The sequence below is a fragment of the Schizophyllum commune genome (assembly GCF_000143185.2).
Source record: "Schizophyllum commune H4-8 unplaced genomic scaffold SCHCOscaffold_5, whole genome shotgun sequence".
NCBI classification, from domain to species: domain Eukaryota; kingdom Fungi; phylum Basidiomycota; class Agaricomycetes; order Agaricales; family Schizophyllaceae; genus Schizophyllum; species Schizophyllum commune.
In genome coordinates, this window is record NW_026089542.1 from 1,694,397 (window position 1) to 1,713,934 (window position 19,538).

Consider the following 19,538-nt stretch of genomic DNA (forward strand, 5'->3'; position numbering starts at 1 on the left):
GGACCCGTCGGGTGAAATAAGTATCGTACTCGTAACAGCGGCGTACATAGCGCGTAGACCCTGGATAACTGCGAGGCAGTCCTTTTGCGTCTTACCGATTGAGATTGGATCGTTTGCGGATCTGCTCTCCACGGAAATATAGGTAGACAGGGAATGGGATGCCGAGGACGATGGCTAGGGCTACAACAGTATGAGCTGTTGCGGTGGCGGAAAGGCTGAGGGACGTACCGCCCAAGATCGAGTTTCCTGGACCCATTCCTAGTGCGGCATACATCTGCTTCCCGAAGAGAGGGAAGGCAAAGCCACACAGACATCGGAGAACCGTGGCGGCGCCGAACGCGCTGGCGGCATAATGGAATGCATCCACTAGGTAGAGTTGGATGGGCAAGCTTGAACGTCCGTCAGCACGGCAGATGTGGACGAGGAAGATGAAGCGTGCGCTTACAAGGTCAGCATAAGACCTGAGATTGAAGTCAGTAGCTGCGCGTCGTGGACGAGCCTTTGAAGAGCTCACCGAAGCCGAAGATACCAGTGCCAATGATTGGCATTATCCAATGCATCCGTGCATCGGCAGACCAGCCGTACCAGCTGCAACACGGGTTAGATGGGAAAATACAGAAGGTTACCGGTGAGCTCACAACAATGAAACAGGGATAAAAAATGAGCCAAATATGAGGCTCTGCAGCGTCGCTTGAGTTCAAGCGTTAGAAAAGCAACGACGGGGACTCAACAGGTATTCTGAACTCCGGCTTGCCCACGCCACCGTTACGCTGACAGAGCTATACAAGGGCTGGAGTAAGCATATGCCAAGGGCAAGACGCTTCTGGTCTGCGTACCGTGTTGTAAATCTGGTCTCCGAAGCGCGAGGAAACAGCAGTCGAGACGAAGAAACCAACGCCCTGACAAACGCATAAGCTTATGTATGTTGCTCTGTAAGCGTCTGACTTACCAAGCCAAGATAGCAAAGTCCGCCTGCACCGGTAGAAAAACCTAAGGTACCATCAGTGGCGAGAATGTCTCTCAATTTGTGGCACCCACCATATGTCTCCTGGAAGAACGATGCGAAGACAGCAAACATAAGATAGTAAATCCCTGCACAGCGGAAGAGGCGTTGGCGTCAGAACGATGGCCCAAAGCGATGTATACGGACCATAGAGGCTGCCGTGCGTCAGCCCGACTTTGGTCAGAAGGAACGCCATAACTCACAATGCCATGTATAGAGAAAGCAAGAAGCAGATCGCGCTCCGGGTCAGAAGCACGACCGGCCTTGTCATGTTCGTCCACATGTAGTCCAGCTTGTTCTCAGTTACCGGGCGTGTGGACGCTGGCAGGGCGAGGCCGTTCTCCTTGTCGGCCTTCTTCACTAGGCGGGCACGAAGCACCGGAGCGTACGTTTCGCGGAGGAAAGGTAGCCCAACTAGCGCGGCTACGCCGCACGCCGCCGAGATGATAATGAATACATATTTGACACTGAGTTCTTGAGCCACATAACCGCCTATGATTGGACCTGCCCGGCTGTCAGCGATTGCAACGCAGTCAAAGAAGTCCCTCGTCGAAGGCGTACCGATGACGGGCCCCTATGGAGGAGCGGAGCCTGAGCAAGGTCAAAGAGCGGCGTTGGGAACGTACGCACCACGAGAGGTCCCTGATGACCGAGGTATGAGTTACGGAATTTGCGAAAGAGCGGGCTTCTCACCAGAGTATAGAGCGCCATGGCGCTCGCGCGTTCCTCTTCCCGAAAGAGGTCTGCGACGCAGCCGCCACCGATTGACACCGGGCCTGCGCCCGGGTAGCCCGCTAACAATACCATTAGGACCCACGGACGTCCGCGGAAAGATTGAATAGACATACACAAGAATCGGAAGGCGATCAGCGCGCCCGCATTGGGAACGAACGCGCAGACGAGGTTGAAGATTGCGAAGAAGATATTCGACAGGTGTAGGACCTAATAAGCAGGCAGAGATGGGTCAGATGAGAAGGCGACGATTGTGGCGTCACGGACCCATTTTCGACCGTACATTTCCTGCGGAGATAACGTACGTGAGCGTGCGTGCGAGAAGGCAGAGAAGATGTTACCGAGAGCGGAGGCAGCGTCAAAGACCCGAGAGCAAAGGACAGAAGGAAGATACTGAGGGTCATCGCCAGGATCGTGTCGTTCGTGATATCGTAGCGAGTCCCAACCTGGACCAAGGCTGGGGCCATCATGCTGCTGCCTAGTGGCGCAAGCAAAGCGTAGAGGGAGACCTTAAGAACCACCTCGGTGAGGAACAGAGACGAGACCCATGAGCACAAACGACCTACCACGGACATAGTCGTCCACTTCTTCGCAGTGGACCAGTTGCGAGGATTTTCTTCGCTGTACTCCCAGTCATCCAGTGATTCCGACATGCATTTCTTCTCGTTCACGGCGACGCTCTTGTCCTCAAAGTCGGGGGCCTTGCAGTCGCTCATGGTGGTCGTCGAGGTCGTCGAGGGTCTGCACGTTTCAGGTCTTCCGCGTCTGCCAAGAACGTGTCTTCCTAATTCGCGTCCGGGGGGAAGACGGGCTTGAGGTCGTGGAAGCCGTCTGAAGGCTACCAGAGCGCATTTATATGTATACCTGCGGCTGACTCGTCAGTCGAAGCATCTCGGAGCCCCAGATAGGACGGTCAAAAGCCGACATGAGCCGATGTTGGGCCGCGGCCGATTGTGAGCCCGTTTCCCATCGGATAGCTCGAGGCAAGGAAGGATGGATACAAACTGACTAAGATACGCGCCCGGAAAGGCAAGCAGACAGCACGGGAACACGACCAGGGGAGCATGGGGGACGCAAGTGCCAATCGCGCTAGGTAAAGAAGTAGCCGTAGGTGGAGAAACATGACTAGAGAACGCTGTATCTACCAATGGGACCGCCTGGATTCCGCGCCTCAGCCTGCAAGGCCGCCGCAGAGGCTTCAATGAGCAGGCGCTTAATCTCGCGAACGGCTTGTTCCACCTGGAACGTGGTGAGTAAGGTTATAAACTCTGGAAAGGGTTACGAAACATACCCTAAACTCGTCATTCGACTCAATAAGAAGATGCAGCTTCGGCGGGCCCTCGAGGGGCGGCTCCTTGCCTGGTTCGTAATAGATGCCTGAAGCGCAAACATGAGTATGGGCGACAGTATGTCAGAAAACAACACACGTACCCTTGTTGGTCACAGACGCGCCGGTCATGTCGATAAGCTGAAGAAGCAGGTAAGCATGGCGCACGCCGTGGTGATGAAGGCGGTGCGTACCTGGGACATGGTCTCCTTGTTCGTGACACGCCACCTCGCCTTCTGCGGGTAGTCGTTGATCGGAATAATGGCATGGAACTCAGTCGAGTCCGGCGTGACACCCCCGATTAAGCTCTTCTGCATTGCCGGATTCTCCGCGGCCTGCAACTGGCTCTGCAGCACGAGGCGGGTGGCGCGCAGCTGCGCGTTGAGCTTCGCAATGACACTCTGGGCCTGCTTGTACGCAGGCGTGTCCTTGCCCGCGCGATTACCAGCCTCCTCCGCAACCTTGATTTGCGCTTGGATACGCTCTTCCTCCTTCGCGTGCGCAGCCTTCTTCGCCGCGAGGCCAGCAGCACCGATGCCGAAGATACCCTTCGAGGAGTCAGGTGCGGGGCCCCGGCGAACTTCGACCTTAAAGTTGCCGAAGGTCATATCGTCGCCGCTGTTTGCAGTCGCCTTCACCGTCGCCTCCTCAGTGCTATTCGCAGCCTTCTCTTCGGCCTGCGGCTGGTCTGGCTCGCCGTACGCCTTACGCTCCGCCTTCTGCTTGGCGTCGCGTTCGCTGTCGAGACGATCCAAGCCCTTGCCACCAAAGCCGGAGCCCGCGACGTGCGCTTTGCCAGCCTTGACCTTGTCGAGAAAGCCTGAATGTGTATTAGCTAGAAGCATGATGGTATATCGAGACGAAACGTACCATTCGCCATAGCTTCCAGCTCCTTCGGCACCGAAGCGTTGCTGGCCTTCAGTGCCCTGTAGATATCCACGGAGTACCGCTCCTGCTCCGGCTCGATGAAGGTGACGCAAGTACCCTTGTTTCCTGCTCTCCCTGTTCGACCAGCACGATGTACGTAGTCCTCCATGTGGTTCGGCGCATCGTAGTTGATGACCAGTTTGAGCTGCTTCACGTCTAAGCCGCGAGCCGCGACACTGGTGGCGATGACGATGGGAACGACGCCGGCCTTGAAGTCGGCGATCGTCGCGTCTCGGTCGACCTGCTCGCGTCCGCCGTGCAGCGACATGCAGAGATAACCTTTCCGCATAAGCTCTCGGAGAAGGTTGTCCGCGGCCTCATGCCGGTCGACGAAGATGAGCGTACGGCAATCGGGATCCTCGTTGTACATCTGCCCGAGAATCTCGAGTAGGCGCATGAACTTCGTATCCTCCTCCCGAACCTCGACAATTTGCTCGATCTCTGCAGCGACGACTGAACGGCCACCGACAGTGATCTCGAGAGGCTTCTTCAGGATTTTGCGCGCCAGACTGTCCATTTGCTTCGGAAACGTCGCACTGAAGAGGACAGTCTGGCGGTCGGGGCGGATGTTATTGATGATCTTCATGACCTGCGGCTCGAAGCCCATATCGAACATGCGGTCCGCTTCGTCGAGTACAACGTACGTGACGCGCTTGAGATTGGTGACGCGACCAGAATTCGCGGTGAGAAGGTCGATCATGCGTCCGGGAGTGCAGACGATGATTTCCGCACCCTTCTTCAGGTCAGCGATTTGGTCCTTGATGGGGGAGCCGCCATACGCACACACGGCCTACATAGTTGGTTTCAATGAATAGTCGCAAAGGCTGGTCGCAGACTCACCCGAAGGTTTAGCACTTTGAGAAAAGGCTTGCATTCTCTGTGAATTTGGGTGGCCAACTCACGCGTCGGCGTCATGACGAGAGCAATGGGACCTTCCATCGGTTCCAGAGGCCGCTGGTCCTTGATATGTCGGAAGAGAGGGATGAGGAACGCGATGGTCTTGCCCGAACCTGTCTTTGCGACACCGATAACGTCTCGGCCGGACATGATTGCAGGGACTGCCTGAGCTTGAATAGGCGTCGGAGCCGTATAATTTAGGCGCTTGATGACGTCCAGGCTGCGGGTAATGAGCATGGAGAAGAGTACACAGGGAATTTTCAACGCACCATGAAGCAGGAAGACCGAAGTGGCTCCACTTCGTGACTGGGCGAGGGCAGTCAATACCGCGAATCTTGATGCCGTCCAGTTCGAGACGAAGGAGGTCAGCTTCATCGTCGGTCATGGACGCGATATCGGGTGGCGGGATGTAGAATTCTTTGCGGAATGGTTCGTACTTCATGCGCGAATGGTCGGTCACGGCAAGCTCCTTCTTCTTCGCCTTCTTCGCTGCGAGCGCAAGGATGTCCTCAGGATTCAGCTCCGTCGCGTCAATCTCGTCGATGTCCTCGCCTGCCTCCTCCATGTCCACATCACCGTCATCCATGCGCTTTCCAGCACTGGACTTCGAGGCGGCCTCCGACATCTTCTGCATGTCCTGCAGGTTGACCTTCTTGACCTCCTCCTTGACGTTCGACATGAACGCGTCAAGTGGATCGACCTCGTCTTCGTCTTCTGCTGCTGCTGCCGGCCCATCCTTCGACTCGTCCATCCTGTTTGCGTCGTCGTCATCATCGTCGTGCTCGAGATCACCAATTTGTTGACTTTCCGCCATAGACATGTCGACGGCAGGCATGTCACCGAGCTTCTCGAGCTTGCGCTTGGTTTCGACGGAGTCGTCCATCGACATTTTCGTTTTCGGAGCGAGGTCAGGCTTCGCGGGGAGCCCCTTGAAGCCGAGCGTCTTCGGCTGTCCATTGCCAGCGGCTGCAAGTGTAGAAGTAAGCTGCTCTCGTGCGACGAAGCTTTGCAACTCACCTCCTGACTTTCCCGCTAACGCCAGAGCCTTCGCTTTCGCCTCGTCGAGCGCCTTCTTCGCCTCGCGCTCCTTCTTCCATGCCTCCAGCTTCGCCCGCTTGGACTTCATCTTCTCATCCTCCGGCGGTGCAGCTTCCTTCTTCGGGGGAGGAGGTGGGGATTTCTTGCGCTCGGGCTCGCGGTCGCGTTCCCGCGAGCGAGACCGGCGGCGATCGTCGCGCCTATCGTAGTCGCGACGCCGGTCATCGCGATCGTCCCGGCGTCGGTCATCCCGATAGCGGTCGCGTCTATCCCAGTCGCGGTCTCTGTTGCGCCTCGTCGGCGACGGAGACCTTGGGGAGCGATAGGACGTTCTTACCCTCTTGTGGCTGGAGTCTGGCGAGCGTGACCGTTCTCGTCGCGGCATATTAGATAGTAGACCTTCGAGTGGCACTCCCGAGATATGTGTGGTCGTGCAGAGGGTGTCAGAAGACAACAGTTGTGCGGGCCACCGTTCCCTGTCAGCGTCGTTGTAGACTTGCGCCGTCCTCGGTGGGAACTTCTCGTTGGATCGGCAACTTCCGTCTTGTTTCTCACGCTGATCACTGACGCAGGGCTTGCGCGTCCCCGCATTCCGTCATCTGTCTGCTCCTACCACCATCACCATTCACCATGAGTACTCAGGACATCCTCGTCGCCTCTGCGCTGCTAGTCTCTATCTCTGCGCTCCTTCCGGAAGGCAAACGCTTGGAGAACCCCCAAGATGCACTCACGGCCCTCGTTCACGCAGCGTTCACCACTCTCTCCTTCCGTCTTATCGGCGTCGATGACACCTCCTCGATCTCTACGTATGAGGGGAATGTTCTGCCCAAAGAATGGAATCGCAATGGTCCTGGTCACTACACTCTGCGCTACAAGCATGCACAGAGCAGCATGGAGTTTGTCATCAAGGTCTCGAAGCTGGGAGGGAGGACTGTCATCAATGCCATTGCCGTTGAGGTGGGGTTTACCCTGCGATAACGCCAAGTTCCTGACCGACTTACGCTCTTCTCAGACTGACAGGACTGCGACGCTTGATGTTGCGACAAAGGACTTTACTTCAGAATCGTTCTACCCTTACACTGTCGATTCCCCCACTCGTCTGGGCGATGGCTACATATCCTCTTCGCGTATCCAAGACTTCATTGGCTCTCTGAAAACAATGATCATTCAGAAACTCGTACCTGGTCTGCAGAAGGAGGGATACACGGAGTCTGAGCCCTCGTCGTCCTCGACTGCCCCGCAGCCTTCAGCTGGGTCCTCTCAGCCACGACCCCGTGTCCCTGACGCTGGCGGCTCGCGGCCTGATCCTGACGCGCCTTATTTGCCGGAGAGGGACCCGCTGCGCGTCCCAACCCGCAATCCTCTTGAGGTTGGGAGGCACGACCTCGATCCCATTCCTCGCAACCCTTGGGAACCTCCTTCGCTGTTCCCGGATCACGGCGGTGATGGAATGCTGGTTGGTCCCAACCACCCCATGTTCCGCGACAGGCAGACGGGACCGGTACGTGGCATCGATCCTCTGGGGCAAGGTAAGAGCCGCTTCTTGCTGTAATCCATATCAAGGAGGCTTACGCCGTGATAGGTCAACCGCGCGGCCCTTGGGGTGGTGACGGCTTCCTACCGCCTATGGGCGCTCCTCCTGGTGCTCGCTTCGACCCCGTTGGACCGTCATTTGGCGGCGGTGGATTCGGAGGCCTCCCACGGAGGGGCCCTCGAGGAGGTGACCCCGACAACGATGAGTTCATGCCGCCCGGCATGGGTGACATGTTCATGTAGATATGCACATGGGATGGTGAATGTTCAGGAGGTTCATGTGTCTGCAGTCTTGTTGTATAGTAGTGGGAAGCCCTGTACAGTTGAGAGCGAAATTGTATCGAAGTCGAGCAGAAGTGTGACCGTGACAGCATGATTGCTGAGTTCGGCGTTCGCCGCGCCCAGGTTCCGCAACGTTCAAACCCGAACATCGAGGGCCACCAGGATGCCCTTGCGCCCGCAAAGCATTCTCCGCCCTGGTCCAGCTCTCTTGCGTCCCGAGGCTGCTCTCGTCTATTCATCGGAATGTGGTCCGATCTGAACGAACTCTACAGAACTATGCAACACCTCGAGCGGGTCCCAAAATCCAACATCCAGCCAGAAGCTCGATTCCTGGGATACTATGCGCGTACTCGCTTTCCTGACAGAAGCTTCTCATGCAGGCTTGCAAGAGACTTGACTTGGTCCTCATTGTGTAGCGTGACCTCCTCAAGTGGATCAATCATGCTGCTATTCCGTCGACCTCCGTCTCACCTCGCTCATGGGCCAGAGGCCGCAGGTACAGCGCACGCCGCATGGCGGCGCCCCGCCCCGGGCGCTCTCCCCGCATATAAGGACCCGCTGCCTCGACGAACGCTCCCCGAGAGCCCTTGCTCACCTTTTCCGCCATGTTCCCCACCACAAAACTCCTCGGCGCCGTTACGGCGGCGCTGGCATGCTCTTCTATCACCCTCGCAGCACCCTATGAGGCCGCCTCGAAGTATGCCACGCACCGCATGCGCGAGATCAGCCCGTCGCTGAAGTTGGAGACGTATCATCCGGCGAGCACGTACAAGGTGGGTCGACGTTGGAGTTCATAGAAGGGGGCGAGACTTGCGATTCGAGACTGCCGCTGGTGAAGTGGAATGTTTAGCGGACTTCGACTGACTTGGAGCTCGTAGACTTTCGGCAAGGGCGCAGACAGCACGCATGCGGCGCGCGTGAAGCGCGACGGTCTTGAGGCTGCGGCGACGTCCTATGTTGCTGATCAGCTGGGCCTGGACAACGCAAAAGTGAAGTTCAGGTCTGGATACGCAGGCGGGTCTTCCGTCCATTACGGCTACATCCGTCAAACCCATGTACGTGCAACTGCTTCAGGTAATCGTCAGAATAGCTCATCTACATGCAGGAGGATATCCCGTTCGTGAACGCCGTGGCAAACGTTGCCTTCAAGGACGACAAGATAGTTTCATTCGGACACTCCTTTGTCCCGACTGGTGAGTACATCACTGAGTCTGGCCATGGATGTACCAAACTTACACTGCTACAGATAATATCGCCCCTTCAACCCCATCCGTCGACATCGATTCCTTCCTCTCCGATGTCGAATCGAAACTGGATGGAAAGTACAACAACTACACCAGCGTCGAGTACCTTGTGAAGTCCGACGGCAGCATCGCCCTCGTCCACGTCGTACAGATCCAAAACGATGCTAAGAATACCTGGTACGAGGCCATGGTCGATGCGCACAGCGGCGAGCTTCTCTCGATTACGGACTTCGTCGCACACGCGGCGTACAGGGTGCTGCCGGTCACGAAGGTCGTGCCCACAGAGGGATTCGAGCTGGTCGAGGATCCGGCGAATGAGGCTGCTTCTCCGTATGGGTGGCATGCGTGGAGCGACGATTCGGGCGAGAACATCACTACGTGTGTTGAGACCTTTCTTTGGGATGGGACGGGGGTAGCTGACACAGATGAAGGGGAAACAACGTCCAGGCTTTCCAGGGCTCATGGGATACGGGTTCGGCCGAGCAGACTGCAGACGGGCTGGTTTTCGACTACACGTACGACCTCGACAAGGAGCCCACCGAGGGTAACAACACGAAGGCTGCCGTCGTGAACGCGTTCTACCTGTTGAACATGCTGCACGACGTGAGCTATATGTGAGCTATCATATCGTGCTTCTGTCGACCTTGAATTGACTTTGATCAGCTACGGCTTCACGGAGGAGGCCTATAACTTCCAATGGAGCAATTTTGGCAAGGAAGGAGCACAGGGCGACCGTGTCGTGAGTCCTCTCGACACGACGGCGTAATCTGCTGATCAACTTCTTTTGACATAGATGATGAATGTCCAGTCTACTCTGTCTACGGATAATGCTGGTTTCGTTACCCCTCCCGACGGTCAAGCAGGCCAGTGCTATATGTTCCTCTGGGACTACACGACGGTAATTCGACCTCGTAAGACTTCTTATGTGCATGCTCGCTGACAATCGCACAGCCAAACCGCGACGGCGACATGGAGAATGACCTGCCTCTTCATGAGGGCACGCATGGCATCTCGAACCGTCTCACGGGCGGTGGCACCGCGCGTTGTCTTCAGGGCACCGAATCGGCCGGTATGGGCGAGGGGTGGTGAGTTAGCCTTCATCGCGAGCTCGATACAGCACTCATTATTCTAGGTCGGACGCTATGGCCGAGTGGATGCAGCAGACGAGCGGCGAAGTAAAGGACTTTATCATGGGGACGTGGGTTTCGAATAACTCGAGCGGGTACCGCAGCCACCCGTATTCCACGGACCCGAATGTCAACCCTTTGCGTTACTCGTCCATCAAGGACCTTGAGGAAGTGCATGGTGAGCATATCAGTGTCCCCGTGCCAGCGAGTGTCTGATGACCTGATGACCTGAACAGACATCGGCGAGGTCTGGGCAAATGTCCTGCACAACGTCTACGCGGCCCTCGTTGAAGGCTTCGGCTGGGACGCCGATTTCAGGGCCAACGCAGCCAGCGACAAGGGAAATGTCGTCTACATGCACCTCTTCATCGACAGCTTGGCTCTGCAGCCCTGCAACCCGACGAGTGAGTTGCCTGCGTGTGCCACAAATAATGGAGACGGCTGACTCGCATCCCAGTGGTACAATCGCGCGACGCGTGGATTCAGGCGGATGAGAACAGGTACAACGGCACTCATAAGTGTGCTGTCTGGAAGGCGTTCGCCAGCCGTGGGTTCGGAGTCAGCGCGGCCGACTTCAACGACGACGAGACGGTGCCGGAGGAATGCCAGTAAGGAAGAGCAGAGAGGAAGGCTCACAATCTCTAACTTATTGGGTATACTATATACTGGGGCGAAATAAACATATATGCTGACACTGCTGCTCTTGCCTGACGCGGCCCGAGAGACCAAGAAAGGGCCGTACCGGAGCGCGTGCCTCGCGGTGAACATGCCTGGTGTGACGTCACGCGTCAAGTTTCCCTAAAAGGCAAGAAGTTGAACTTCTCCACGAACCACGACCCCGTGCACGACGCGTGAATGCCTTCGACATGATACGGACTCTGTTCTTCCTCATCCTATCTCTCACCCTTGCTAGAGCTCAGCTATCTCTTCCTGACCCGCCCTTCCTACCCCCAAACGCCAGCGCGGGGACCGAACCATCTAACTCGTCTTCCCGGTCTCCCAACGTTCAGTGGTCGACACTCCTGGGAGACGTGCTTTACTTCTACGAGGCTCAAAGAAGTGGGAAGCTTCCTGATACTAACAGAGTCGAGTGGAGGAACGACAGTGCTTTGGACGATGGAAACGATGTAAATCTTGATTTGTCAGGTTAGGCCCCTTCCTCCCGAAGTTGCCATATATTGTTGCTGAAATAGATGTTAGGGGGCTACTACGATGCAGGAGGTAGACCTTTCGTTAAAGCCCTATTCTGAGTCGTGCTAACTGTGTCGAGATTACATCAAGGCCACATATCCTCTTGTGAGTACCTGGTTTCCGAGTGAGAGCGAACAAAGACTTACTCAGTGTGCTCTCGGCAGAGTTTTTCGCTAATGTCCATTTGCTGGGGCGCTCTTGATTTTGGACAAGGTATACTCAGAATGTTGCTTTTCTTTGACATGATTCTGATGAAAGAGCAGGTTACGAAATGGCCAACCAAACGGCCTACCTCGACGACATGCTACGATGGGGGCTTGACTGGCTTATGAAGGTAGTGCACTTGCATGGTTGTTCATCATCGCCTCGAGCTCATGAAAGTAACAGGCTCACCCCTCTGACGACACATTGTACGTTCTAGTCGGCGATGGTATGCCAATAACGTGCGACCGCGCTACAAACTGCCGCTAACATCGCTCTAGCCGACACCGACGACGCATACTGGGGAGGGGACGAGAACATCCCTACACCTCGTGTATCCTACCAAGTGAACTCCTCTGACCCGGGGACAGACGCCTTCGCGCAGGCATCCGCCGCTTTCTCAGCATGCTCGAGCCTGTACTCGAACCGCACCTTCGGTGACACGGGCACCCTCAGCTTGCACAACTCCACGTATGCAAAGACGCTTCTGGACCACGCATCAAAGCTGTACGACGTCGCAGTGCACTCGGAGGGTGATCAGCAGGTCTACTCAGACGTCGTGCCCGAAGTCGCCGACGCGTACGGCTCATCGGGATTCAAGGACGAGTTGACCATGGCGGCGCTGTTCCTCTCCTGGGCGAAGGGCGACGACTCCCTGTTCGACGAGGCCAAGGACTACTGGGATGAGGACGACTTGGGCAACAACCTGCGCGGCGTGTTCAACTGGGATTCCAAGATTCCGGGGCTGCCTATCCTGTTCGCGCAAGTCAGCAACGCCTCCGGTCACGGAAACACGAACGAGTGGACGCAGATATCCGAGAACTTCCTCGATGGTATCCTCGATAACAAGAACGGGGCCGAACTGACGAAGGGGGGACTCTTGTACTACGACGGCGACTCGGATTCATGCAGCCTGAACCCTGCTCTCAATGCCGCTATGCTACTTGTTAAGTACGCACCTCTTGCCTCCGATTCTCAGCGTCAACGCTATCTCGTACGTGTTATGTCTGCGTCTGGAATGACTTATGACTACAATCGCGCTTCAGGACTACTCAAATCAGCAGCTCAACTACACCCTGGGCAATAATCCCATGTCAAGTAAGCAGTTGCTCTGCCGCAGCATGTCGATGCTCTAACCTTTCCTCGTGCAGTCCCCTACGTGGTCGGCATCAACCCGAATGCGCCCAAGAACCCGCACTCTGCCATGGCCAGTGGCGGCAACGATATCGAGAACATCGATACTTCGCCGGAGCAAGAGGCATACGTTCTGTACGGCGCACTTGTCGGCGGACCTGACAAGCTGGATGGGTTCTTCGATATCAGGCGGGATTGGCCGCAGACAGAGGTGTGTGCTGCCTCTTTCTGTAATATGGCCGCGTGCCCTGACGACGCAAAGGTCGCCCTGGACTACAATGCCCCTTTGCTCACGCTCGCTGCCTACCATGTTCAGTCTGACGAGAACGATCCTTACTATGTGACGCTGGAAGAGGGAACCGCCGTCAGGCCGAGGGGTGCGCCCTGCGATGCGGCTATTACCGATGGGTGCTCGGCGAAGATGTCGAAGGGTGGGATCATTGCGATGGCCGTCTGCGTGGGGGTGACAGGATTGTTCGTGCTGGGCCTGTTTGCGACGTGGTTCTACCTCTCTTGGACTTGGTGATCGCATGCTAGGACGTGATGTATAATCTACCTCCTCTACTGTACATGGATCTAGGTAATCTAGCTTCTACATTGCCGTGTTGACCGCTTTCAAAACTCGGAAAGGTCATGGCAAGGTTGTGGGTACAGGGCGGTTGCGTCACGGTCATGACGCCGTCATTAGGCCACGTGCGTGACCGCCACGTTCGCAAGCCCGAGCGCCGACAATGACACGCCACTCTCATGAAGCCAACTTGAATCCCGCTATGTCGACCATAGCTATACGTGTCGAGCTCCCCGCCTACTCTCACTCCTTCCAAGTTCATGTTCCTCCCTCGGCATCCGTCCAAGATCTCAAGCGAGAGATAGCCCGCACTTGCCCCGGGACTCCTAGGGTGGAAGGCCAGCGCTTGATATGCCGGGGTCGCGCGTTGGACGATAGCGAGCGTGTTGAGGATGTTTGGAAGGTGCGTCGATGTCCTATAGACTATAGGTGCTGTGCTAACCTCAAGATATAGTCCCCCGACCAACTGCGCGTCGTACATCTGGCCGTACATCCCTCGGCTTGGACTGGGGCACCTCCCAGGACTGCTCAGGCATCTGCGGCCAATCCTATTCCCGCACCGACAAGTGTGTTTCCGCAATCGTCGATACCCCACGCCAGGCGGACGATTCCCACCTGGCCTTCCGGGGACCCAGAAGCGGACTCTCGGGCGTACTCAAAGGCAGCCTTGGAGTACGTGTACATCAAGCACCGAGAGGCGCTGTCTGCCTTGACGGGGCAGCCGGTGATGCCGCTCCCACCAAATCTGCTGGATCTGCGGCCCATGGCCAAGAGCTGCTTGGAGTCACGTCATGGTCTCAAGTGGCCGGCTATCCTCGACGAGCCATTGCCAGATGTCGAGGGCGAGGGTGAAGGTGTCGTCTACGACCGGACACTCATTGAGTGCGTCTTCCAATCTGCTTGCTAATTCATATCGGCTGACAAGTGTGTAGCGGTGTCCCCTACTATCGCCTCAGAGATCCGCAGGCAAAGCCAACGTCGCGACAGATCCATGCGGCGAAGGTCCTAGCCATTACCTTCCCTCTCCTCAATCTTCCACCTGCACTTCCTCCGACCCCCGTAGCCGTTCCTTCACTTCCAACTGGACTGCCGCCTGATGTCCACCAACTCATGCGCCAGCTCAACTTGCCGCCTATGGCTCCTCTCAGAGTGGACGGCGACAACGTTCCTGGAGCAAACGGGATCAACGTCGTTCACGTCAATCGGCCCGCGATCCCTCCTGAGTTGCAGAACCTCCAGATCCGACCTCTCATCGTACCTCTCCTTGTTCTTGTCTTCCGCGTCATGCTTCTGCTCTACTTCCTCGATCCGGAGGACTCCCCCATCTACGCTGTCTTCATCCTCGGATTCGTTATATGGGAGATGTGGGGCTTGATCATGAGGGGGATCCCGAGGGAGCCAGGTCAACAACGGGAGAACGGTGGAAACGCTGCTCCAGCTGCAGCGGGCGCGCCAGCCAACGAGGGGAATGGTGCGGCGCCGAACAACATCGCTTTGGCTGCGAATATCCAGTCCCAAGCAACGGAATATCTGGGCGCCCAAGGCCTCGCGGCTGAGGAAGCAGCGCTCAATGCACCCAATGCGCCGCCGCCGACTATGGGTCAGAAAGTCATAGCCTTCACATCGCTTCTTCTCAGCACCATCCATCCTGCGGTTTGGGAGCGTCGGCGCGCACTTCTGAGGAGACGCGAGGGTCAGATCAGGACGGAGGAGCGGGCTCGGCAAGCTGCCCAAGAACGGGCGGCAAATGGAGAAGGGGATGACTCGACGGACCACCCGGCTCTGCCGCCTCTTCGCCCTCGGGCGCCATGGGTACAAGAGTATGTCGAAAGAGTTCTCGCCGACGAATGGGTGGATGAGTCTGCAGATTGATCATGGACTATATGTTGTCAAAGGGGATGGATCTATTATATTCGTGTACTATCGTTGTCATGTCGCTATTCATCGAGGCTTTGAGGTTGCTTTCTTCGGAGGATCCTTTGAGGCGCACATGGGCGCAATCAGCGAAATCACAAAAGAACAATGGCGATGAGGCCACGTGCCGTTTCGGCTATATCCCCTTCGAGCTGAACATCGCCCTTGTCTCTTCCCCTCATCTCACTGTCACATATCGCACTCCTGCAGCACCCCAGTCGGTGCTGCTGAGGATCTCCGTGCAAACCTAGCTATGTCAACCTTCGAAACACTCATTGACGACCTCACGCGAGACGTGAACCGCGCGCAGCCGAAGGACGCTCTGCAGTTCTGCGCCAGTTGGTTCCAATCTCGCCTCGAGGAACAGAGGATACGCATGCGAGACGTGCTATCCCAGCGCTCCCACTCCTTCTCCAGAGACGTCCCTTCCGAGATGTACATTGATATCCCTGTGGGCAGTGGGCGCGATGGCGCGCCGGCGAGCGTGTCGCCCTTCACCCAGGCACCTCCTGCGCCCCGGCCTTCGTTCCGTGCAAGCATCGCGCCATCAAGCAACAGTCCGTTTGGCACACTGAACGTACCGGGGAACGCGCTCCTGGCGAACCGAGCACCTAGTCCCCGCGCACGCTTTCAAGTGGACGGACGCGAACTGCCACCGACCTCTCCCCTTAGCCCTGGCGATCCCTTCGCTCCCTTCGAGACCTCCGGTGCGAATGGCCTGAACCCATCGGAGTACCTCCAGCCCCCCAATGCATCCATCTTCGCTCGCCGCGCGTCCGTGTCGGCCGAGTCGATCTCGGTCGACGCGTTGAACCGCGAAGAGACGAAGACGCGCGTATTTCCCAAAACACCAGATCAGATGCGCCGTATACAATCATCGACGGCGAACAACTTCATCTTTCGCGATCTGACAGAGGAACAGAAGCGCGCTGTCTTCCTGGCCATGCAGGAGATGACGGTGGACAAGGACACGGTGGTGATCCGGCAGGGCGACGACGGGGACTACTTCTATATCGTCGAATCAGGCTTACTGCACTGTTTCATACGACCAGAGCCGCTTCCTCCGTCCTGGAAGCATGCACCGAAAACGCCAACGCCTTTGATACGGGAAGACGAGTCGGAAGAGATGTTCCTACAACCAGACACTCACCGCGAGTTTGGCAAGAGGGTCGCCGAGTATCCTGCCGGCACATCGTTCGGCGAGCTCGCGCTCATGTACGGCCATGCTCGTGCCGCCACGGTTCTCTCGGTCGAGCCGTCCTCTCTCTGGAAAATCGAGCGTCGCGATTTCCGTCACGTCGTCGTAGGCTTGGCGCACAAGCGGCGCTCGATGTACGAGCAATTCCTCTCGACGGTCACTCTGCTCTCGTCGCTGGACGCGTCAGAGCGAAGCAAGATCGCGGATGCGCTTGTGAGCCGAGTATACGAAGACGGGCAGGCCGTCGTGAAGCAGGGCGAGACTGGCGACACGTTCTTCTTCGTCGAAGAGGGAGAGGCGTGCGTTACCAAGAGACCGCAGGACGGCGAGGATGGGGAGGAGATAGTCGTGGGTCACCTGAAGAAGGGCGACTACTTTGGAGGTGCGTGTGGTCGCTCTTCTCAATTCCCCGGAGACTGATTACTTGCTCTAGAGCTGTCTTTGCTTCGTTTGGCGCCACGCGCCGCTACTGTTAGCGCTGTCGAGAGGGAAGATCCGAATCAGCCCAAGCTGAAGGTAGCGGCGCTGGACGCGCCTGCCTTTACGCGGTTGCTGGGACCACTTCGGGAGATAATGGAGCGCAAGGCCGGGGAGACGTACGGGCGCTGATCTGGTATTTGTTGTGCAATGTTCACGGGCATGGTGATCTACCAAGTGTATCCACTAGTGTTGTTATTCTTGCAGTTGTATCGTTCTGGAATCGGAATAGTGCTTTGAAGTCTGCTGTGTGCTTCGGATTAGCTGGACGTCCCGGAAGGGCAGTCGACAAGTCCGGATTGTGGGTGCTAACACGTGGATTGTTGCGGTCAATACTTCCGAGCCTCGGGCCCAAGAAATTCATTTTCTCCCTTGTCATCGCCCCGCACCTTGTCCGCCCGTCATCCGTTGTCTTGAGTGCTCTACATTATCGCGCGTATGTAAACGACAATCGTATATCGATGAGCCTGGCCATACCGCCGTTCCCCCGCCCAATCGCCGTGTTCCAAGTCTGGCAGGACGGAGATGCGCGACACCGAGAGTGTGGCAACGACATCAGCGACGCAGACGGTTCTGAGCCCGGAATGCCCGGGACGGAGAGGCCCACGGCGTCGGAGCCTATCATCTCATCGCGTTGGTAACCGCGCACGAGTTGGCTGATTGGTGAAGTGGAGCGCTCCATGATGCCTTCTTTGTGCCCCCACCGCCTCGCCCGCTTCGCCTGTTAAATAATTCCGACCTGGTGTCGTCTTTTGTCCTTTTTTTCTGTCCATCGTCTTGCTGCCAGACTGGCCCTTCCACTCAAGGCCATCTCGGCATCTTCGACAGAAAAGAAACCATCACCTTAAACTCCTTCAAACCCCGACCACACACAGTCTTTACCTCCCGTTCTCTTCTGTAGATGTCTAGCGTCTATATTGTGCAGAGGCAGGGCCTCGGTGATCGTGAGTTGTACGCCACTCCCTTGAAGAGCAGGACTGACAGATACGCGCAGTGTTGGGCCTGTAAGTTTGGTGGCGCGCGCGTCCTTCCTGCGCTCACAACGAATACCCACAGTGGTGGCGACGACGATTCGTCCTCCACCTCCGCGACGGGCACTGCCACTGCCACATCCAAGTCGTCGGACCCCCTGGGATTGGGCGGATTAACTACGGTTCTGGACGGGCTCACGACTGTCCTTAACCCATCGCAAACGTCTGAGACGTCTTCTGCTTCACCTACGTCCACGTCACTAACGTCTTCTTCGCCTTCTTCGACTTCAACGAACAGCAGGACCTCCAGCTCGTCGAGCGCGTGAGTGGTAATCCAGCTCCGTTAAGCTCGTTTGTAACAAACCGCAGGTCGTCTTCGTCTGTATCATCAAAACCTGCATCATCTACTGTAACATCATCCTCCGCTTCGTCTTCTGCGACGTCGTCTTCGGCCTCTTCTTCGTCCTCGACGACGAGCGCGTCCTCCTCTTCGGTGTCTGTGACACCCAGCACGAGCGCCTCAGTCACCGAGTTCACCAGCAATGGCTCTGCACATACCTCGACCATGTTCGTCACGGCCTCCGCTTCAAGCGCGGCAGAGAGCGCCTCCGCGGCGCCCGTCTCCGGCAGCAAGGCCTTCCTGAACAATAAGCCTCTCGCGGGCTTCGTGTTCGGGTTGGCTGGACTCGTTGGACTCGTGATCATCATCATGATTGCGACGTTCGCGATGCGCCGTAGCAGGCGCAAGAAGCTCATGGAGGAGGCGGTCTCGTTCGACCCCTCTTACATGACCACCGGACGTGACGGCGACACAGGTTCACTGGCGGAGAAGGGCGCCCCGCTCGTCCGCGACCCCAGTGGCGGCAGCGGCACCCGTCCTCCCAGTGTAGGCTCGTATACCGGCTCATACCGCGGTGGCGCCTACAACAATCCCGCCCCGCCGCCTGGCGCCTACTCCGGGCAGCCGGCGTACGGTCAACAGCAGGGATACGGAGGACAGGCTCAAGGTTACGGTGGTGGAGGTTACGGGTATGGGGCTACGACTTTCGCGCCGCCGGCTCCTTCGCGCACGCCCCAGCCGGTGCAGCCGGCTTACGACACGTACGAGCCCGCGAGGCCTCCGGCTTTAGGCAATTACACTGGGCCCAACTACCTTGGAGCGCCCAACGCCGGTGGCGCTATGCAGCTGCCTGATACCTTCGGTTCGCCCAACACGCAGAATCTCCCCGGCCAAACTCTTGGCAACATGAAGGTGCAATACTCTCCCGCTCGAGACACGCACAAGCACTGACCATTCTGCAGATAGCGAATGCATGAAGACTCACTCGTTAGTGCACGGATACCCATCTCATTTCGGACGTCGCCGTCGTAGGACTGTTCACTACTTCGGGTGCGGACTTCAGCGTTCTCTACGCCCCTCGTTCTGTGGTGTCCTCCACCGACTCAAGTACCGAAGACTTCGCGCCTTGTAACATATTGTCGTCGCTATCGCTCCACCCTTCTAACGCGTATTCTCTTGCTCTAGTGAGCATATTTACTTCCCCTGCGTAATCTAGCTGTTGCTTTCGAACCTGTTGTCCCTCTGGGAGGGCGAGCATGATATTGAGTAGTTCCTGTGGAATGTATCATTACCATTCGCTAAGTATTCCTAGCAATACAGTATGGAGCATGCTTAGAGGGACGCGGGCTCTTTGGGTTGAACGTCCGGTGACAGCTCACCGGGATTAATTCAGCTCAAGATGGGGTTATGGGGCGCGCTAGCTAGCCTGAAGTA

General features: G+C 57.0%; 8 protein-coding genes across 8 annotated transcripts; 6 read left to right on the top strand and 2 right to left on the bottom strand.

Moving 5' to 3' along the window:
• Positions 1-91: 91 nt before the first annotated feature.
• SCHCODRAFT_02499472 (MFS general substrate transporter) lies at positions 92-2,388 on the bottom strand (the record flags this gene model as incomplete). The annotated part of the gene is made up of 15 exons (XM_003037966.1): positions 92-180; positions 229-389; positions 496-588; positions 639-679; positions 732-779; positions 837-899; positions 950-990; positions 1,039-1,092; positions 1,151-1,158; positions 1,207-1,577; positions 1,697-1,797; positions 1,852-1,945; positions 2,003-2,023; positions 2,077-2,244; positions 2,302-2,388. The coding sequence occupies 15 exons, from the start codon at positions 2,386-2,388 to the stop codon at positions 92-94; spliced, it is 1,440 nt and encodes a 479-aa protein (XP_003038012.1).
• Positions 2,389-2,860: 472 nt separating this feature from the next.
• Positions 2,861-6,012, bottom strand: SCHCODRAFT_02666797 (P-loop containing nucleoside triphosphate hydrolase protein; the record flags this gene model as incomplete). The annotated part of the gene is made up of 8 exons (XM_050346574.1): positions 2,861-2,974; positions 3,027-3,112; positions 3,167-3,203; positions 3,257-3,882; positions 3,933-4,779; positions 4,830-5,106; positions 5,156-5,852; positions 5,904-6,012. 8 exons carry the CDS (start codon positions 6,010-6,012, stop codon positions 2,861-2,863), a joined length of 2,793 nt encoding a protein of 930 aa, XP_050200545.1.
• A 513-nt stretch (positions 6,013-6,525) lies between these two features.
• On the top strand, positions 6,526-7,814 carry SCHCODRAFT_02622557 (uncharacterized protein). Its single transcript, XM_003036599.2, has 3 exons — positions 6,526-6,881; positions 6,937-7,453; positions 7,507-7,814. The coding sequence occupies exons 1-3, from the start codon at positions 6,555-6,557 to the stop codon at positions 7,698-7,700; spliced, it is 1,038 nt and encodes a 345-aa protein (XP_003036645.1). The 5' UTR covers positions 6,526-6,554; the 3' UTR covers positions 7,701-7,814.
• A 64-nt stretch (positions 7,815-7,878) lies between these two features.
• On the top strand, positions 7,879-10,808 carry SCHCODRAFT_02622559 (uncharacterized protein). Its single transcript, XM_003036600.2, has 11 exons — positions 7,879-8,512; positions 8,618-8,794; positions 8,845-8,932; positions 8,986-9,361; positions 9,415-9,597; positions 9,647-9,722; positions 9,777-9,881; positions 9,935-10,068; positions 10,116-10,288; positions 10,347-10,514; positions 10,568-10,808. Exons 1-11 carry the CDS (start codon positions 8,345-8,347, stop codon positions 10,720-10,722), a joined length of 1,803 nt encoding a protein of 600 aa, XP_003036646.2. The 5' UTR covers positions 7,879-8,344; the 3' UTR covers positions 10,723-10,808.
• A 141-nt stretch (positions 10,809-10,949) lies between these two features.
• Positions 10,950-13,252, top strand: SCHCODRAFT_02622563 (glycoside hydrolase family 9 protein). Its single transcript, XM_003036601.2, has 10 exons — positions 10,950-11,256; positions 11,311-11,331; positions 11,381-11,406; positions 11,466-11,514; positions 11,565-11,635; positions 11,689-11,731; positions 11,784-12,496; positions 12,549-12,600; positions 12,654-12,847; positions 12,899-13,252. Exons 1-10 carry the CDS (start codon positions 10,977-10,979, stop codon positions 13,160-13,162), a joined length of 1,713 nt encoding a protein of 570 aa, XP_003036647.1. The 5' UTR covers positions 10,950-10,976; the 3' UTR covers positions 13,163-13,252.
• A 108-nt stretch (positions 13,253-13,360) lies between these two features.
• SCHCODRAFT_02747664 (uncharacterized protein) lies at positions 13,361-15,177 on the top strand. Its single transcript, XM_003036602.2, has 3 exons — positions 13,361-13,607; positions 13,659-14,086; positions 14,137-15,177. Exons 1-3 carry the CDS (start codon positions 13,368-13,370, stop codon positions 15,074-15,076), a joined length of 1,608 nt encoding a protein of 535 aa, XP_003036648.2. The 5' UTR covers positions 13,361-13,367; the 3' UTR covers positions 15,077-15,177.
• A 105-nt stretch (positions 15,178-15,282) lies between these two features.
• On the top strand, positions 15,283-17,188 carry SCHCODRAFT_02687768 (putative cyclic AMP-dependent protein kinase regulatory subunit). Its single transcript, XM_003036603.2, has 2 exons — positions 15,283-16,698; positions 16,750-17,188. Exons 1-2 carry the CDS (start codon positions 15,372-15,374, stop codon positions 16,923-16,925), a joined length of 1,503 nt encoding a protein of 500 aa, XP_003036649.1. The 5' UTR covers positions 15,283-15,371; the 3' UTR covers positions 16,926-17,188.
• A 460-nt stretch (positions 17,189-17,648) lies between these two features.
• SCHCODRAFT_01184952 (uncharacterized protein) lies at positions 17,649-19,449 on the top strand. The gene is made up of 5 exons (XM_003036604.3): positions 17,649-17,737; positions 17,788-17,797; positions 17,850-18,086; positions 18,134-19,016; positions 19,067-19,449. Exons 1-5 carry the CDS (start codon positions 17,695-17,697, stop codon positions 19,079-19,081), a joined length of 1,188 nt encoding a protein of 395 aa, XP_003036650.2. The 5' UTR covers positions 17,649-17,694; the 3' UTR covers positions 19,082-19,449.
• Positions 19,450-19,538: the final 89 nt, after the last annotated feature.

Bases quoted from the DNA above. Each gene is read 5' to 3' on its own strand.
- SCHCODRAFT_02622557 (XM_003036599.2), top strand. From the start codon at position 6,555: ATGAGTACTCAGGACATCCTCGTCGCCTCTGCGCTGCTAGTCTCTATC. The intron at 6,882-6,936 runs GTGGGGTTTACC...CGCTCTTCTCAG, and splicing joins TCAATGCCATTGCCGTTGAG to ACTGACAGGACTGCGACGCT. The intron at 7,454-7,506 runs GTAAGAGCCGCT...ACGCCGTGATAG, and splicing joins CATCGATCCTCTGGGGCAAG to GTCAACCGCGCGGCCCTTGG.
- SCHCODRAFT_02622559 (XM_003036600.2), top strand. From the start codon at position 8,345: ATGTTCCCCACCACAAAACTCCTCGGCGCCGTTACGGCGGCGCTGGCA. The intron at 8,513-8,617 runs GTGGGTCGACGT...TGGAGCTCGTAG, and splicing joins ATCCGGCGAGCACGTACAAG to ACTTTCGGCAAGGGCGCAGA. The intron at 10,289-10,346 runs GTGAGCATATCA...TGACCTGAACAG, and splicing joins GGACCTTGAGGAAGTGCATG to ACATCGGCGAGGTCTGGGCA.
- SCHCODRAFT_02622563 (XM_003036601.2), top strand. From the start codon at position 10,977: ATGATACGGACTCTGTTCTTCCTCATCCTATCTCTCACCCTTGCTAGA. The intron at 11,407-11,465 runs GTGAGTACCTGG...TGCTCTCGGCAG, and splicing joins TCAAGGCCACATATCCTCTT to AGTTTTTCGCTAATGTCCAT. The intron at 11,636-11,688 runs GTAGTGCACTTG...TGAAAGTAACAG, and splicing joins GGCTTGACTGGCTTATGAAG to GCTCACCCCTCTGACGACAC.
- SCHCODRAFT_02747664 (XM_003036602.2), top strand. From the start codon at position 13,368: ATGACACGCCACTCTCATGAAGCCAACTTGAATCCCGCTATGTCGACC. The intron at 13,608-13,658 runs GTGCGTCGATGT...CTCAAGATATAG, and splicing joins GTGTTGAGGATGTTTGGAAG to TCCCCCGACCAACTGCGCGT. The intron at 14,087-14,136 runs GTGCGTCTTCCA...ACAAGTGTGTAG, and splicing joins TACGACCGGACACTCATTGA to CGGTGTCCCCTACTATCGCC.
- SCHCODRAFT_02687768 (XM_003036603.2), top strand. From the start codon at position 15,372: ATGTCAACCTTCGAAACACTCATTGACGACCTCACGCGAGACGTGAAC. The intron at 16,699-16,749 runs GTGCGTGTGGTC...TACTTGCTCTAG, and splicing joins GAAGGGCGACTACTTTGGAG to AGCTGTCTTTGCTTCGTTTG.
- SCHCODRAFT_01184952 (XM_003036604.3), top strand. From the start codon at position 17,695: ATGTCTAGCGTCTATATTGTGCAGAGGCAGGGCCTCGGTGATC. The intron at 18,087-18,133 runs GTGAGTGGTAAT...AACAAACCGCAG, and splicing joins ACCTCCAGCTCGTCGAGCGC to GTCGTCTTCGTCTGTATCAT.